This window comes from Peromyscus eremicus, chromosome 8a, assembly GCF_949786415.1.
Source record: "Peromyscus eremicus chromosome 8a, PerEre_H2_v1, whole genome shotgun sequence".
NCBI lineage: Eukaryota > Metazoa > Chordata > Mammalia > Rodentia > Cricetidae > Peromyscus > Peromyscus eremicus.
The window spans coordinates 50,952,426-50,967,526 of record NC_081423.1 but is presented as its reverse complement, the minus strand read 5'-3'; the positions used below and the strand labels follow the sequence as shown (position 1 = coordinate 50,967,526).

Sequence of the window (15,101 nt, the reverse complement as noted above, 5' to 3'; positions counted from 1 at the left end):
AAAGCATCTAGCTAGGCCACCAGGGATGAAGGACACATGTGTGACCCACCTGAGGGGCTGATATGGGAGGCTGGGGCACCTGCTCTCATTGTAGGGCAGCATAGTCTATGTTCAGGGGGTGGGGTGGGGGGCAGGATGATAGTCTCCTTCCAGCCTTACGGCTAAGGTTACATAGTTTGGTAACCCAGGCTGCAGCTAAGGACTCTGCATGACCCTGATCCAGGAAAATGGGAGGACAGGAAAGGACCCCATGGGCTCTCCTCCAGCCACGAGTTTCCTCTCGGGATGCCATGCCTCCAGACAGGTTCTGCTGGGCATCCAAGCTGAGGACCACAAGGTCCTCTAATTCCTCCTTCCAGAAGACTGTGCCTGGTGCCTTCCCTGTCATCATCACTTGAATCCTCTATATCTTGATGTGTCAAATTTGTGCTGAGGGCAGTGAGCGGCCATTAATGCCTGTCACTCCCAATCAAACAGCGCCCCGCCCCCACCTGCCAGCCCAGCACTGCTGAGAGCCGGAATGTGACCCAGGAATGGCTGCCAGCCCTGCCACTGCTGCCAGAGGGCCCATGTGCCTGCTCTCCTAAACTAGCTCTGGGCCACTGAACGTCAGATGCAGCTCTGTCCTTGCTCTTTGACTGAGGACGTGCACCCTGCACTGGCAAGGCCTGGCCATGGCTGCCTCCCAGATCAGACAGCGTGGAAATTGTTCACCACATTCCGTATTCCCTGAGATAAGGAAGTGGGTATCTCAGCCTTCTAGGAACAGAGCCATTCCAACCCCTGAAGAAGTGCTGAGCTCTATAGGGTTTGAACTTGGAGCTAGGGTATGGAGACAGAACACCGTATGAAGAATGGTTCAGGTCTTCAGCCTGAAGGGATGAGGGGTTAGAGTATCCAAGGGGTGCATGGGCAAGCACCCAGGTTGGCAGTAGGGAGTCCTGGGTTCGAGCCTTTGGTTTTCTTTCTCACCTGCTGTGTGACCTGTAGCCACTCCCTCTTTCGCTCAGTTTCCCCAGCAACAGTTCTCCAAGGTGTGAGCACTCACATCAAACCTCCAGGAGTGTGGACAGAAATGAGGTTTTCTGTCCTTGCCCCCAGAGAGACAAACTACAGATGATTTTCAGGAACTCGCACCCTAAGCAGTGTCTCAGGAGCCTTGACTACCAGCTGCATGCTACAGACCATCTCGGGAGATGTGTTGATGTAGGCCAGAGAGAAGGACCAGGCAGGATGACAAGGTGTGGCATCCAGTGGAAAGCTCGGGGCCATATTCTGAAGCTCTGACTGCAAGGACCCAGCAGTGGCCTGACTCTGTGGCTGGGTTCCATCACTGCGTGCTTTTACGACAACTGGCCTGCACAACACTGCCCACCACTCTCCACTTCCGATGTTGCTTCCAGGATGTGAAAATGTGTCTCCCTCTTATTTTCTTTCCTTCCTTTCTCCTCATTTCTAGTGGTTCTGAGGAGCTCTCCTCTTGCTTCCACATTCTGCAGCATTTAGTAGCAATGTGAAGATAGGGACCGTGCCCTCCGAAGCCTGAACCTAGGTCAGCCTATGCCACGCCAGGTTCCTCTAGACTCTCTAGAAAGAGAAGGTTGTGGCCACTGCAGGGTTGCAGCAGGCTGAGCTGCCCTGCCCAGTTTCCAGGAGACCCATGGAGGGTCAAGGCAGGGTGATGGCCTGAGGGACCTAAGCCAGCTCAGGAAGGGCACTGCCACTGGGCAAGAGCTGAGTGTTTGAATCTTGAAGGTTCCTAGCTAGGTGAGCTTGGGCCTGGCACCACTGTGTGTTCCGGTTTCCTCGTCTGATACACTGAGATGATCACACTAATGCACAAAGTGTGTGCTGAGCTCTGTTCTAGGTGCTTTACAGTTATCACCAATTTGTTCCAGATTCCACTCCCCCATCGCTGAAGTCCTCGTTTCCCTGCTTTGTAAAAACAGGCACCACTCGAGGCCGGGAAACTTGCTCAAACTTTGGCACAGCTTTGTGAGTGACATAAGTGACACTCTGGCTTCAGAGTCCAGGTGTAAAAATCACTCTGGAGGGTTGATTCTATGAACCACAGCTCACAGAGCAGGAAGCAAATGGAGCCGTCCTAGTGTGTGCCATGTGGGCACCAAGGTGGCAGCAGGTATTATGGTTGCTATTACTGTTTGTTTGGCTCTCTCTTCCCTACAAGGTGGGATGGTTCATCTGGATAACCCCAGCAATTCACCCACTTGGGTTTTATCCTTGGAGAGGTGGTCAGAACAGCTCAGAACAGGTGACAAAAGGAGCAAAAGACAGCCAGTCCCTGTCTGTGTCTCCTCCATACTGGAGCTAGGATAGCAAATTTCCATAGACCTCACTTCTCAACTCTCTGGGTTGTTGGCTAAGAATCTAGGTAGCTCCCTCCTTAAGAGTTGAGGGCAGAGATGTCCTGGCCCCAGCGCATCACAGGGTGGGAAGGGAGGAGTTGGGGTCCATACTCCATCCCCACAAATGTATCTGGCAGGCACTGGGGGGGATCCCTGAGAGTTTGGACAGGAGCTTCTCACCAGGGACTCCCAGAAACGCTATTTGTAGGGAGTTATTTCTTGCTTTTAACTTTGACGTCTTCCAGAAACTTCCCTGCACAAAAGCAGCCCTGTGGTGGCTGTAATTTCCATGTCACATCTCTGCACACAGCACACTCCACCCCCTTCAACTTGCTCCCCCACAGGCACCTTCTCCTGCCCACCACACAGAAGGCACATTCCTGCCCTTACAGCCTCCTGCCCTCCACCCCTTCGTCAGGGGAGGGCAAGCGAAATGGGAAATTAACAGAGGGAGGGGACAGGGGCAACTTCAGCTAAACCCAAGCTCTGGCTGGAACTTCTCTGTCTCCTAGTGAGCATTGATGCTGGTTGTCGTTCCACGTTGCCACGGCAACAGCCCAGTTGTGGCCCAAAGCCCCGGCCCTGGAGCCCTCCCCACCAACAGTGAGGCACTTACGGTGATGGTGTTTTCCTTGCTCTGCTTTTTGCCTGGCGAGGAGGATCCCAGGTTCTGGGGAGAGAGGTGAGACACATCATCAAAGCTGTTCTCCATGTTGGACATCTTTTTTCCCATTCTCGTTCCCCAGGTGGGTGGAGGGATTGGTTAAGAACCCTGAGCTGGGGAAGTTCAGGGGTGTCAGCCTGCGGTTAACTCCTGAGTCACCGTGTTCTGGGCCAGGGCAGGCAAGTGCATCTTAGAGCCCAAGCTGCTTCAGAATGCTCAGGCTGCAGGCAAAGTGGAGAAAGGCTGAGTTCAGGCTCCGGGGAACCAAAGCAAACCAGGTCTCCCCTCCTCTCCTTTCCAACTGGGATTTGGGGGAGTTAACCCCTCCGCTGCCCTCTGCTGGTAACCAGACCACATTGCCAAAGCAGAGGAGTGGCATGGCAGGGGAACAGAGAGTTAAGGCAGATTGTAGGCCACCCCCCCCCAACCCCAGCACAGAAGACTCAGCACATGACATCTCATTCTGAACCCCCTGAGTCCGTAACATCAAATGGTGAATGCGCGTGGAATGAGCAAGGGATGCTGCTCAGCCACCTTGGCAATGCGCCACTGTGCTGGCACCCGGGAGTCACGGTGATTTCTCACAAGCAGAGAATCCTTCTGGAGTGACTTTTTATATTGTCCCCATTGTCAGCAAAAAAACTGGAGTCCTGATTACCTCTGTGCCCACAGGTGATGGCCAGAGTTCCATGACTGTGTTGGTTGAGATGGCCAAGAATTGCCAGCTTTAAAAAAAAGTCACATTTAACGCGAGACAATGTTCAGTCCTGAGACTTTAGCAGTTATGCCCAGGATTCAACTCCATGGCTCCCTAGACAGAATTCTGAGATGTCACTTGTCTTGGGTCCCACGATACCCTTAAAAACAGCACCCTTGAGGCACCATGGGTGACCACTCTGTTTGTGTTCTGGGGCTGGCATGGGTCCAAAAGCATGAAGGCCTTTACCAGGGAGCCTCAGGGAAGCCAGATGATTTCACCCATCTTCAAGACATATAACCTGGACCCTGGCAAGGTGAGCACCTGTGGGCGGGTTGCTCCTGCCTCAGGAAGCCATCAGCAAGCCAGACCAAATGGAGCTCACCACAGACCCTTCCAATGTACAGCCTCTCTGCCTTGCTCTGGCTGGTAAAGAACCTGTTCAGAGAAAACTCACATCCTTGGAGGTCTTGGTGAAAAGCAACTTTAAGGAGCATCCATTTCATGGATGACTAGCTTTGAGATGAAGGCCATGGAACTGACTTCTTGGAACCTCGGGGTTCCCATCTGTAAAATGGACCACCATCACTGGTTCTCACACAGCTCTAGCCAGCCCACCCTGAGCAGCTGGGTACTTCACTGGAGGCACACTGATCTGATCACTTCAATCACTTTATCCAGGCACCTCTGCTTACAGCAGCTCCTCGGTCACCCTGACAGGCCATGGGTGATGTCAAGCTTACGGCCATCTATAGCTTCCATATGTATCCACCTGGCCTGGCCTGTACCCTTCCAAGCTACCATTTCCTCTCTGAGACATTCATTAAAAGTGCCTATGGCAGAAGACAAGCAGAGGACGCACAACAAGAGCCCTGGGTGCCAGTTATGAGGAAAAGGCGAGACAAGGTCCCTCCATGGCTCTTCCCCTACAGAGGCACTGGCCAAGCCTATACCTGCCAAGAAAGGAGCTGCCCCACCCCAGGGCTAGATTCTCTTCTTTGCAAGTCTCCTTGTCAGGGACCAACATTATGCTGCCACCATCCTTGTGTGCCGTCCAGGATTGGTTGTGGGCAGCCAGAGGGCAAGGGGTCTTGGACACAGTCTGTATATGGCTGCTGTTACTGGAGGGTGTGAGAGACTAGGAGGCAAGAAACCCAACAAGAGTCGCCCTCTAGTGGTGGCTTTTGTAATTCCCCACGGAGAGGAATTCAGGTTCCTAGAAACACAGCATCTTATTGTGCCAACAAACACAGGAGAATTCAAATAAGGATGGAGATATAACGAAAGGACAAAGGAGCTAGTCTAAAGATGTCCCCCCATATGTCACAGTGGGGGGTGTCACCTGAGCTCAGTAGGAATAATGACCACAATGGACTCACTCCACAGTGGGCAGAGGGAACATGCCATTCCAGAAGAACACCCATGAAAATGTACATAGAGTTTACTGCTTGGAAATCCCAGTGTCAAAGGGGTTTAGACTGTGACTGTCACAGATACTAAAAACAGAGAAGACTGTTAGGAGGCTGGACAGTCACACAGTGTCACACTAGTGCCCTGCAGGCTACTGACCAATCAGAAAGGGAAATGAATGAAATAAATCAGTAGTTATTACAGTGACTCAGAGCCTCCCCGGCAGGGCCCAGACCTTCAAGCGCAGGCAGCTCACCCCCTACCATGCTCCTGTCAAACCCCAAGCTTGGGGTTTAAGCACAAGAAAGCGAACAGATTAAGAATGTAGGTCGGCCTACAAGACAATGACCCGGAGTTTTCAAAACATAAACTAGAAGTCAGTGTGAGGGCAGGCGAAAGAAAAACCCTGGGACATCGGCCTAGACAAAGAAGTTGAAGCAAGCGAGATGACGAACCCGGCCGTATCACGGCATACTATTCACCCGTAGGCAAGAAAGTTGAGCACACTGAACACAGACATCAAAAACATCCTGAGTGAAAGCCATCAGCCACTGAGGACCACCTACAGCTGACCTTCCTGCAGATAAAACACCATAAAAAGACAGTCTGGAGTCAGAAAGTAGGCTAGTGACAGCCCAAGGCTTCGGGGAGGCTTACGAGGGATGCACACTCTCTAAAATTCATTGTGATGAAGGATGTACAACCATGGGCGCACTAAAAACAATCAGTGAATTGCCTGCTGGCACCACCACCCCCGCCCCTGCCCCGGCTCCCCTGGCCCCGCCCTCCTCTCTCCCTCTCTTTCTTTCACCAGACTGGGAATTGATCTCTCTGTTGTAACTGAGCTGTAGCCCCAGACTGTGTCTTAAATGATTGAACTACATAATAATTAGTTGCATCGCAACAAAGCTCTGTTTGAGAGAGAGGTAGATGGACAGACAGACAGACAAAGATATAGAGAGACAGAGGCTAAAGAGACAAAGTAACCAACATTTTCATGAAATGGATCCTGGACCGGGAAGAAAAGCAGGTGTAAACAGCATTTTAGGGATCACTAGAGAATTGGACTGTGGGATGTATATGGTGATGTTATCCGACTGGTGTTTTCTTGGGTGTGGTAACGGTGCTTTGATATCCTTCCCATTTGATTTACAATTAGAAACACCTGCATTTAGAACAGCGGTTCCCAACCTGTGTGTGGGTCATGACCATCAGAAAAGACATATTTCTTAGGACATAGGTCCTAGGAACGGAGACACTGCTCAGTAGCAAAGTTACAGTTACAAAGTAGCAACAAAAATAAACACGTGGTTGGGGGTTCTTAAGACCACGGGAAATGAGTGTTTTCAGATGGTTGTGACCCATTGATTTAGAGCACTAAATCAGGAGTTTTACTTTTTCCACCAGTAAAGGGCGGAGGTGTTGAGGCAGGATGAGACCATTCATGAACCAACACTGGCCTAATGCCAATGACGTGATAGGTCCATGGGACTTTGTCACAGAAGGCACTCAACTTTCATAAGTTTACAAAACCCTACAGTAGATACTTTCGCATTTTGTCCTTTGCCCATGATTCCAAAGAATTCTCCTTTTTGTGAATTTTTTTCTCTGAATCTGGAGCTCACTCTGTAGCCCAGGCTAGCCTTGAACTAGAGACTGGGTGATCCTCCTGGTTTGTGCATTGCTTGCCTGATTCTCCTCCATTTTGGTCGAATTGCCACTTCCACGGCCCGGTGTCCTGACTGTGCCTGAACACCTAACTCTGTCATCACCAAGAACACACACTACTCGCTAAGCTGTGAGCGGCTTCACAAGCAGGCTATCAGCCCCTCTTCCAAGAGTCTTTTTAGCACACTCCTCCTCAAGGACCTCCTAGATCCTGTGCCTTTGGCAGGAAAAGCCTCTTCAGTTCCCAACACTGTTGGCATAAACCTGGGCTCCTTGTGATGGTCCATGCAGACCCCTCCAGCCCCATCTTCTGCCCTCCTACATCCTTTAATTTAGTAAGTCACATGACCCATACTTGGCTTCTATGGGTTCTTTGAAAGCTTCACCCTCTTTCCTGCCTCTAGGAATCTACATGCTGTCCCCTCTGTCTGGAACACCATTCCCTCCCCCCATCTTTTTGTCAACCAACCCTTTGTGCCGGCTTCCACTCTAGCCCAGCATCTTTCCTTAAGAAGCCCATTACTGACGCCTTCAGCATCGTGAGTCTGGCTTTTCACTGTGCACACTTCCTCCTGCCCTCACCACTGATGAAATCATACATCTGTTGACCCATTGTCCTCCTGCAGCTAGGGCTGAGCCTTTCTCTACCTCGGAGCCTAGCAAAGACCTACACACGCAATGGGGCATGCATTACTGAAGTAAAGGCCTGGGGAAGGACTGCAGAGATGCAGAAGCTCAGCTCTTTCTCCACTTAAACTGCATTCTTCAACACATCCTGTTAGGTGCCCATGCCCTCAGTCCTGAGTCCCTCCTCTTTTCCTCTGTGTCTTCTGGGATAGTCATGAAGCCAGAATAGTGGAAAGATGGATAACAAGAAAGCCCAGGTAAAGGTGTGCAGGAAAAGAATGCATAAGCCAGGATTTGCTTCCCACTGAGGTTGGCAAGGCTGTTAACCCTTGGGCTCTTTCCCAACCAGGAAGGTGGCTATTTATTTATCCAGGACTCAGGAGGTAGTACTCTTGATAACTGCAGTACTGAAGCTGTCCACTGGGCGGCACCAGACCACCACCACCTGTGCCCATCCACCCAGGTCTCACAAGAGTAGGCAATGGAGAAAGCAGGAGAGCACCCTGCCATGGGTCCTATTTATGACACAGAATGGTAGGGACATTAGATGTGCCTGCCCCTCTCCGATACCGTTCTTTCCCATTCACCTGCTCAAAGAGAGAGAAGCCAGCAGGTACTTTGCAAATCTGGGCTTGGTCATTATGACCCCAAATTCTGCCTCTCAAATGGTCAAATGGCCCTTCATTCACTCAGATCTCAAATATTGTCCACATGTATGCACATGCTAGAGACTGAACCCCGGATCTTGGATACAGTAGGTAAGTACTCTGCCACTAAGCCATGTCCCCTGTCCTCAGTTATTATCAAGAGCAATTGTGAGTTATGATTGATAGCCTGGGATGGAGAGTAAACCCCCTGTATATTGAAGAAAGCTGCATATGCGTAAACATCTTCTGGGTCCTATTGTCTTTAAAGGGAGACTCTCTCAACCTAATTACAGTTAGCCTTTAGAGCTCTTTTGATACTTAGCTTCAGAGGTTCACACACAGATTAAAAAGTAGCCACTTCCATATTCAAATGGTGTCTTTTCATAGCCTAAAAAAAATCCTAAAGGATCTACTTTACAGTTCTGGGAGGCAGGGAATAGGTGCACATTTACCCTTTCTATGTATACTACACTGTTTATTTTTGTTTCTTTGATGAGGCCTTAACTTCAGGGTCATCATCCAAAAAGAATATTCTGCTAACCTGCCTGTGTGTAGCAGTCACCATCTACCGGGTTGGGCCTTGGAGCTGGTCTTCCCTGGAAACCCAGCACACCATTGCCAACACACACACACACACACACACACACACACACACACACACACGTGAGCATGCATGGGGTGTGGCAGGGGTCAATCCCAAATATTCTCTACTTTGTTCTCTGGGACAGGGCCTGTCATTACCCTAGTGCTCACCGACTACGCCAGGCAGGCTGGCCAGTGAACCCCACTGATCATCCTGTCTTCCCTAGGATTACAAGATCACCACCATGGCCTGCCTTTTCTATGGGTGCTGGGAATTGAACTCGGGTCTTCAGACTTGTGCAATAAGCACGCCACCATCTGGCCTGTCTCTCCAGCAGCCAAATTTCATTCTCTTAAATAAAAAAGTATGCCTGTCTTTTATAGAAGTAAAAATGTGTTGATCTTAGGAAACTTGAAGAAAGTAGAAACAAAACAAAAATGATTCATGTTCTCTGATCAAGCTCTTGCAGCCTCGATGTGATTGGTATTTTTTAACCAGCAGTGTCTTGCTGAAGGAGCTGTCCTGCCACTGCAAAACAGTGAGCCACATCCCTTGCATCCCACTCACTAGATGCATCGACACCCTATCTCCAGTGGTAGCAATCAAAATCAAAGATGTCATCAAATGTCTCCAATGGAGAAACTGAGGCTGAGATGCGGTTAGGCCATTATAGACCATCTGGCCTTCCTTCCTCTCAGCTCAGTTTTCCTTCTTCTAAATAGAACTGTATCCCCTTACTCACACACATCCACACACACATGCACACACACATGCACACATGAGCACAGGTTCTCATGGAGGTAAGAAGAGGGTGCCATTCCTTGGAGCTAGACTCTAGTAACTCTAGCTGTTAGAATTACAGGCTGAGGTCAGCTGCCTGTTGTGGGTGCTTGGAATTGAACTCAGGTCCTCTGGAAGAACAGTACACTTTTAGTCACCGGGCCATCTCTCCAGCCCTCCCACTTGATTTAAGTTAGAAGCATTTCCCGAGTCATTACATTTTCTTAAGGGGAAGGTTTTTTAAGGGCTGTGTAATATCACCAACTGGCTGGCTATCCAGCACAAGAAGCCATTTTGACCATGCCCTGTTGTTGGACAGTCAGATTGGGTCCAGTGTTGAAGGGGTATAAATAATGCTTGTATGAATACATATACATCTCTGAGTATATTCCAAGAACAGATATAGGAGGAGGAATTCTTCTGTCCAAGGCCTACAGCACACTGTTAAATTAGCTTCCATATTCTAAGCTGCCCCAGAAGCACGCATGTCTTAAATGGTTGAGTGGGAGCTTCACAGTACTTCTGGAGGCCAGGGGAGTCACATCTCAGTGGGGAAGGAAGAATGGGGAGCTGTTTCCAGTGTCCTTCCTCAAGATTCTGGGGTAGCAGCATGGTTTTGTTGTGGTTCAACTGCAGCAGGACAGGCCCGTGTCTTCAGAAACACTCTCAAGTCAGATGACAAGCCGTCTTCCCTCCCGCCACACTGATCGGCTCATGGAGAAGCCTATTGGTGACTCAACAGGACACGCAAAGTCAGGGTTGATTGATGATAAGTGACGACAAGTGATGTGAGCAGGGATTTGAGGGTGTCAGACACAGCCCTGTGTACTGTTAACGAAGCCTCGATCCCCACTAGCCAGACATGGTCTCCGGTAGCAGCACCATTATTGGCATCTGGAGGCTGGCTGGGAATGCTCACCCTGCTCACATCAGATGCTATCCAAGAGGCAGGCGACTTGAAAGGCCAGCCTCACAGAGTTCTCTGCCACAGTTTTCTGAATCTGGGCTCAGTCAATACTCGGCCCCCTGAGAGCTTCCAAACTCGACACCCTTTGCTGCATGGAAGCTGGCTGTCGTGACACCTTAGCTGGTGGCACTCGCAGAGCACAGGGGCTTTCCTTCGGTGACCATGCAGAGGCCACAGCACATACAGCTATTGTTCTCAGCAGTATTACCATCATGGCCATCAGCCATCATCACCCTCACCCCCTGTAGGCTGCCACATCCATTCCTGAGAAAGTAGGACAGGGCTTGGAAGTTTCCTTAAGAAACTCTTAATTTGTGAGGAGACTATCCCCCGCCGCCACCGCCGCTTAGATGCAGCTTCTTACAAATAAGGAAATCATAGGATCTTTCATTGGGTCCACTATGACCCTTAATCTCATGAGCTTGTTCCTCTGTGGTCCCATGCTCCTGAGAATGCTGTCGATACCCATCTCATGATGTCACTCGTGTGAGTTTGGATGGCGAATGAGACAGCAGTTTGAGAATCTTAAAACATATTCCCAGGTGGGTATGGCGGTGCATGCCTGTGATCCCAGCACTTGGGACTTGGAGACAGGAGGATCAAAAACTAGGGGGCATCCTCGGCTACATAAGACCCTGACTCAAAAATAAAGACACATGCAAATTCTTTGCATCCTATAGGCGTGTTTATGCTGGGTTGGTGAATGAGATGGTCACATTTTCCTAAATTCCATTCTGGGTGACTGAGGATGGGCACAGCAGAGGACTAATGGACAATGGCCTGGCTGGCTCACACTGCTAACCTGACAGGAAATCTGGACTCTATTGGATTTGTGGGAAACAGAGTGGATCTCTCTGCCCTGACAATTATAATCCATTACCTCCTGTCCCAAATTTCCCTCGATTTCTAGAAAACCAATGAACTGCAATTCTGCAACCCATCCTTCAACAAGAACTGTCAGGGCACCCCAGGGATACTTTCCACTAAGGGCAGAAAAGGGCCGTAGTCCCTAACTCCCAACTGTATCCTTCCTAAGCTAGACACTCAGCTGCCCCTACCTCCCTTGGCAGCCCCTTACCTGGGAATCACCGGTGGATTTTCGGAGACTCATGTGGGCAGTCTCTGGAGGGTGCGCCGGGGTCCCTGATGCGTGGTATCCATTCACTGTGGGGACAGAGACACAGCTCAGATGCTGCCGGGGCCACAGACAGGCACCCTCGACTTCCGGCCACAGCAGCCCTCTCTCTCCCACCTCATCCCGGGGTTGCAGGAGGTCTCATGGGGCAGGGCCTAGCTACTGGAATCTGATCTGCAGCTAGGAGCTAGGAAAGAGTGGAAAGCTCCGATTCCTGGCAGCCAGTGTCCTGAACTCTCAGGGGACCGACCGACTTTCTTCTCAGGAGCGTGATCAGCAGAAGCCGAGGTCACCAGAGCCCAGCTGCCACCACAGGTGCTGACAAGGGGTCCTGTCTCTTTCTCCTGAGTCAGGTGGCTCCCCCATCATGGCCCTGAATCCTCTTCCTCTCTCTGGGGACTTTTCCACCCTCAGTCTCTGAATGCTATCACACAAGTAAGGGTGAACATTCTTTTTCAAAAAATGGGATCAAAAGTATTTCAGATTTTAGACGTTTTTAGGACTTGGAAATATTGCACCAGGTATATGTAGCACCCATCCAAAGAGTCTAGCTCTGAAACACCTTCAACTTGACTGGATTTGGAGTTACGAGGACATGCACCTTTGGGCATGACTGTAAGGGTGCTTCCAGGGACGTTTAACTGAAGAAAGTGAAGTCTAAGCACGCTTAGACGGACTGAAAGACAGGGTGGGGGTCCTGAAAAGCCTGGTGAGTAGACTGGTTTTCATCTCTCTCTCTCATGACAGATGCAATGGGACCAGCTGTCTACACGCCCTCACCATGTCTTCCCAGTCATGATGGACTGCATCCTCCCAAACAATGAGCCAAAATAAACTCTTCCTTTCTCATGTGTGTGTGTGTGTGTGTGTGTGTGTGTGTGTGTGTGTGTGTGTGTGTTGTGTTTCCTAGGTCAACCTCTGATGTTGCTTCTCAAGAGCTTTGTTATTTTTGAGACAGGGTCTCTCTCATCAGGACCTGGGCTCATCCCTTGGGCTAGGCTGATGACCATCAAGGCCCGGAGATCTGCTTGCCTCTGCCTCCCCAGTGCTGGGGTTACGGACACATGTGACCACATCCGGCTTTTTTATGTGGGAATGAAACTCAGTTTCTCACGCTTGTACAGCAAGCACCTTCCCCAGGAAGCTGTCTCTAGCCCCTTAAATTGCTTTGCCACGGGGTTTTGTCATAGCAGTGAGAGAGTAACTAATACACGCTCTCACATCCAGTGCTTGTAGGGATGTTAGTGTTCAAAAATTTTAGATTTGGGGCTCAGACAGGGACTAGCCAGCTGGGGTCCTCAAGGCCCTGGCTGGTGGGAATACAGCCAACCCTGCCTGAAGCAGCTCCACTCAGATGGGGACTAGCCAGCCGGGGTCCTCAAGGCCCTCCTGGCACCTATGGCTCCTGGCATGTGGGTCTTATGATAAGGAAATAAGTGGTGGAGAAGTGGGAGAGAGAGAGAGAGTAAAGTGGAATGGTTTATGAGCTGTGGAAAGACTTAGAAAGGAAGAAATGAAGACGGCGAGGAGTGGGCAGATGTTGGAGGCCTGCTTGCCATCTGAGGCCATGGCGATGTCCAGGCTGGGCTGCCTCTAAGGGCAATGTCTGGGTCCCTGGTCCTACAGAAGCCAGGGTCTGTGTTGATGTCCATGGTTCCTGTTGCTGTCCAGTGCCATGCTGACTCCAGTGGGCTGGGGCCATGTTTGGGTCCGAGGGCCATGCTGACGCTGGGGCTGTGCCAATCTGGGTGGTCTTTACCGCCACCTGGGGTCATGGTGACAACCACAATCAGGCTGCTGCCGAGGACCATGTCTGGGTTGATGGTCTTACTGAAGTCAAAGTCTCTGGGGATGTCCATGGCCCATGTTCCCACCAAAGGCCACATGAAGCCTGGGGTCTGGGCTGTAACCTGTGGCCTTGTTGGTGTCCAGGGGCCATGCTGTTGCCAGAGCCATCTTGATCTGAGTGGCTGGGCTACCACTGGGAGCTAGGATGTCGACCAGGCCAAATTGCTGCCTGAGGTCATGTCTGGGTCTGTAGTCCAGCTGCAGCTGGGGTCTGTTTTGAAGTCTGTGGCCCAGGTTGCCATTAGGGCCCACACAGGGGCCCAGGATCTGGGCTGGAGTCTGCAGCTTGATTGGAGTCTGGGGGCCACGCCACAGCAGGGGCCATACAGATATGGGTGGCCTCTGCTGCCACCTGGGGCCATGGTGTCATTTGGGCCCAGGCTGCTACCAAGGGCTGTGTTGGGGTCTGCGGCCCTATAGTGGCCAGGGTCCAGATTGATGTATGTGGCTCCAGTTGCCCCTGAGTGCCATTTGGATGCCTAGGGTCAGATCAGCCACCCGAGTCCAGGTTGGTGTCCAAGGGTTAGGATGCACGCAGAACTGAGTGATCTGCGCTGCTACTCAATGTCATGGTGACATCCACCAGAGCTGCATGTGAGGGCCATGTCAGCATCCGTGGCCCTACTGCAGCCAGGGTCTGTGCTGATGTCCAGTGCTCCTGTTACTATCGAAGGCTGTAAAGACTCGAGATTGAGGCCCTGTTGGTGTCTCAGGGCCACACTGCCGCTGGGGTAGTGGCGACATTCAGACCCAGATGCTGCCAAGGACCATGCTGGGGTCCATGGTCCTACTATAGCTGGGATCTGTGCTGAAGTCCGGGTCCTGCATGGCCACCAAAGGTCACATAGAGACCCAGGGTTGGGGCAGCAACCTGAGGCTTTCAAAGGTGGTGTCTGGTGGCCATGTGGACGCTAGAACCATTCCCACCTGAGTGGCCATTCTTTCCACCCAAAGCGTGGACGTCATCCAGGCCCAAGCTGCTGCTGAGGGCCATGTCTGGGTCCGTGGTCCAGCTTCAGCTGAGGTCTATGGTGATGTCTGTGGCCTGTGTCAAATCAGACGGTCATGCTGAACTGGCTCTGCCCTTCGCTGGCCCTGGGAAAGCTGGCCTTGCCTCTTGCTGGACACTATGGCAAGAGAGCTGGCCCCTGTACTTGAAAGAGAAGGCCCCCACCCCTCACTAGAGGCGAGGCTGAACTGACTCTGAGGGCATGCATGTAGGGGAGCTGACTGTACCCCCTCATCCAAGGCAGGTGGCCCCAATGGCCCAGACTGACCAGCTTGATTACCATCCAGGCCCACAGCCAGGCTTTGGGTCTGCTCATCCTAGCATCCACCCCGTCTAGGACCTGCTGGAGCGCATGAAAGGACTGGTCCTGTAGAATGATAATCACAGGATCTCCAAGAGTCATGGTAGCCACAGGATATCCCAGAGGAGTTCTGGTGAGGATCCAGTGAGGATGGTGTACCAGAAACCAGAGGCCTTGAAAGAGACCAGTAACTCATCGCAATGAACATTTGCCAGTAAAGCTGATGGGACAAAGGAGTGTACTGTGTGACACACCGAAGCCTCCAGTGACACCAGGACAAATGAAGATGTGTTGGAGAGGCAGGAAAGAGGAGAAGCAAAGAGATTTTTGTTGTTGTTGTTTGTTTTTTTGTTTTTTGTTTTTGGTTTGGGGGGTGGTTTTTGGTTTTGCTTTTGTTTG

The 15,101-nt window shown here is 51.1% G+C and overlaps 1 protein-coding gene across 1 annotated transcript in view; it reads right to left on the bottom strand.

Annotated features, from left to right (window-relative positions):
• The window catches only part of Gas7 (growth arrest specific 7), a 236,398-nt gene that overhangs the window by 30,975 nt on the left and 190,322 nt on the right, over positions 1-15,101 (bottom strand). Inside the window, exons 4-5 of the mRNA XM_059270935.1 lie at positions 11,488-11,573; positions 2,983-3,036 (exon numbers count right to left, since the gene is read on the bottom strand). Of these exons, the coding sequence (XP_059126918.1) occupies positions 2,983-3,036; positions 11,488-11,573 (140 nt within the window). The remainder of the gene's footprint in view (positions 1-2,982; positions 3,037-11,487; positions 11,574-15,101) is intronic.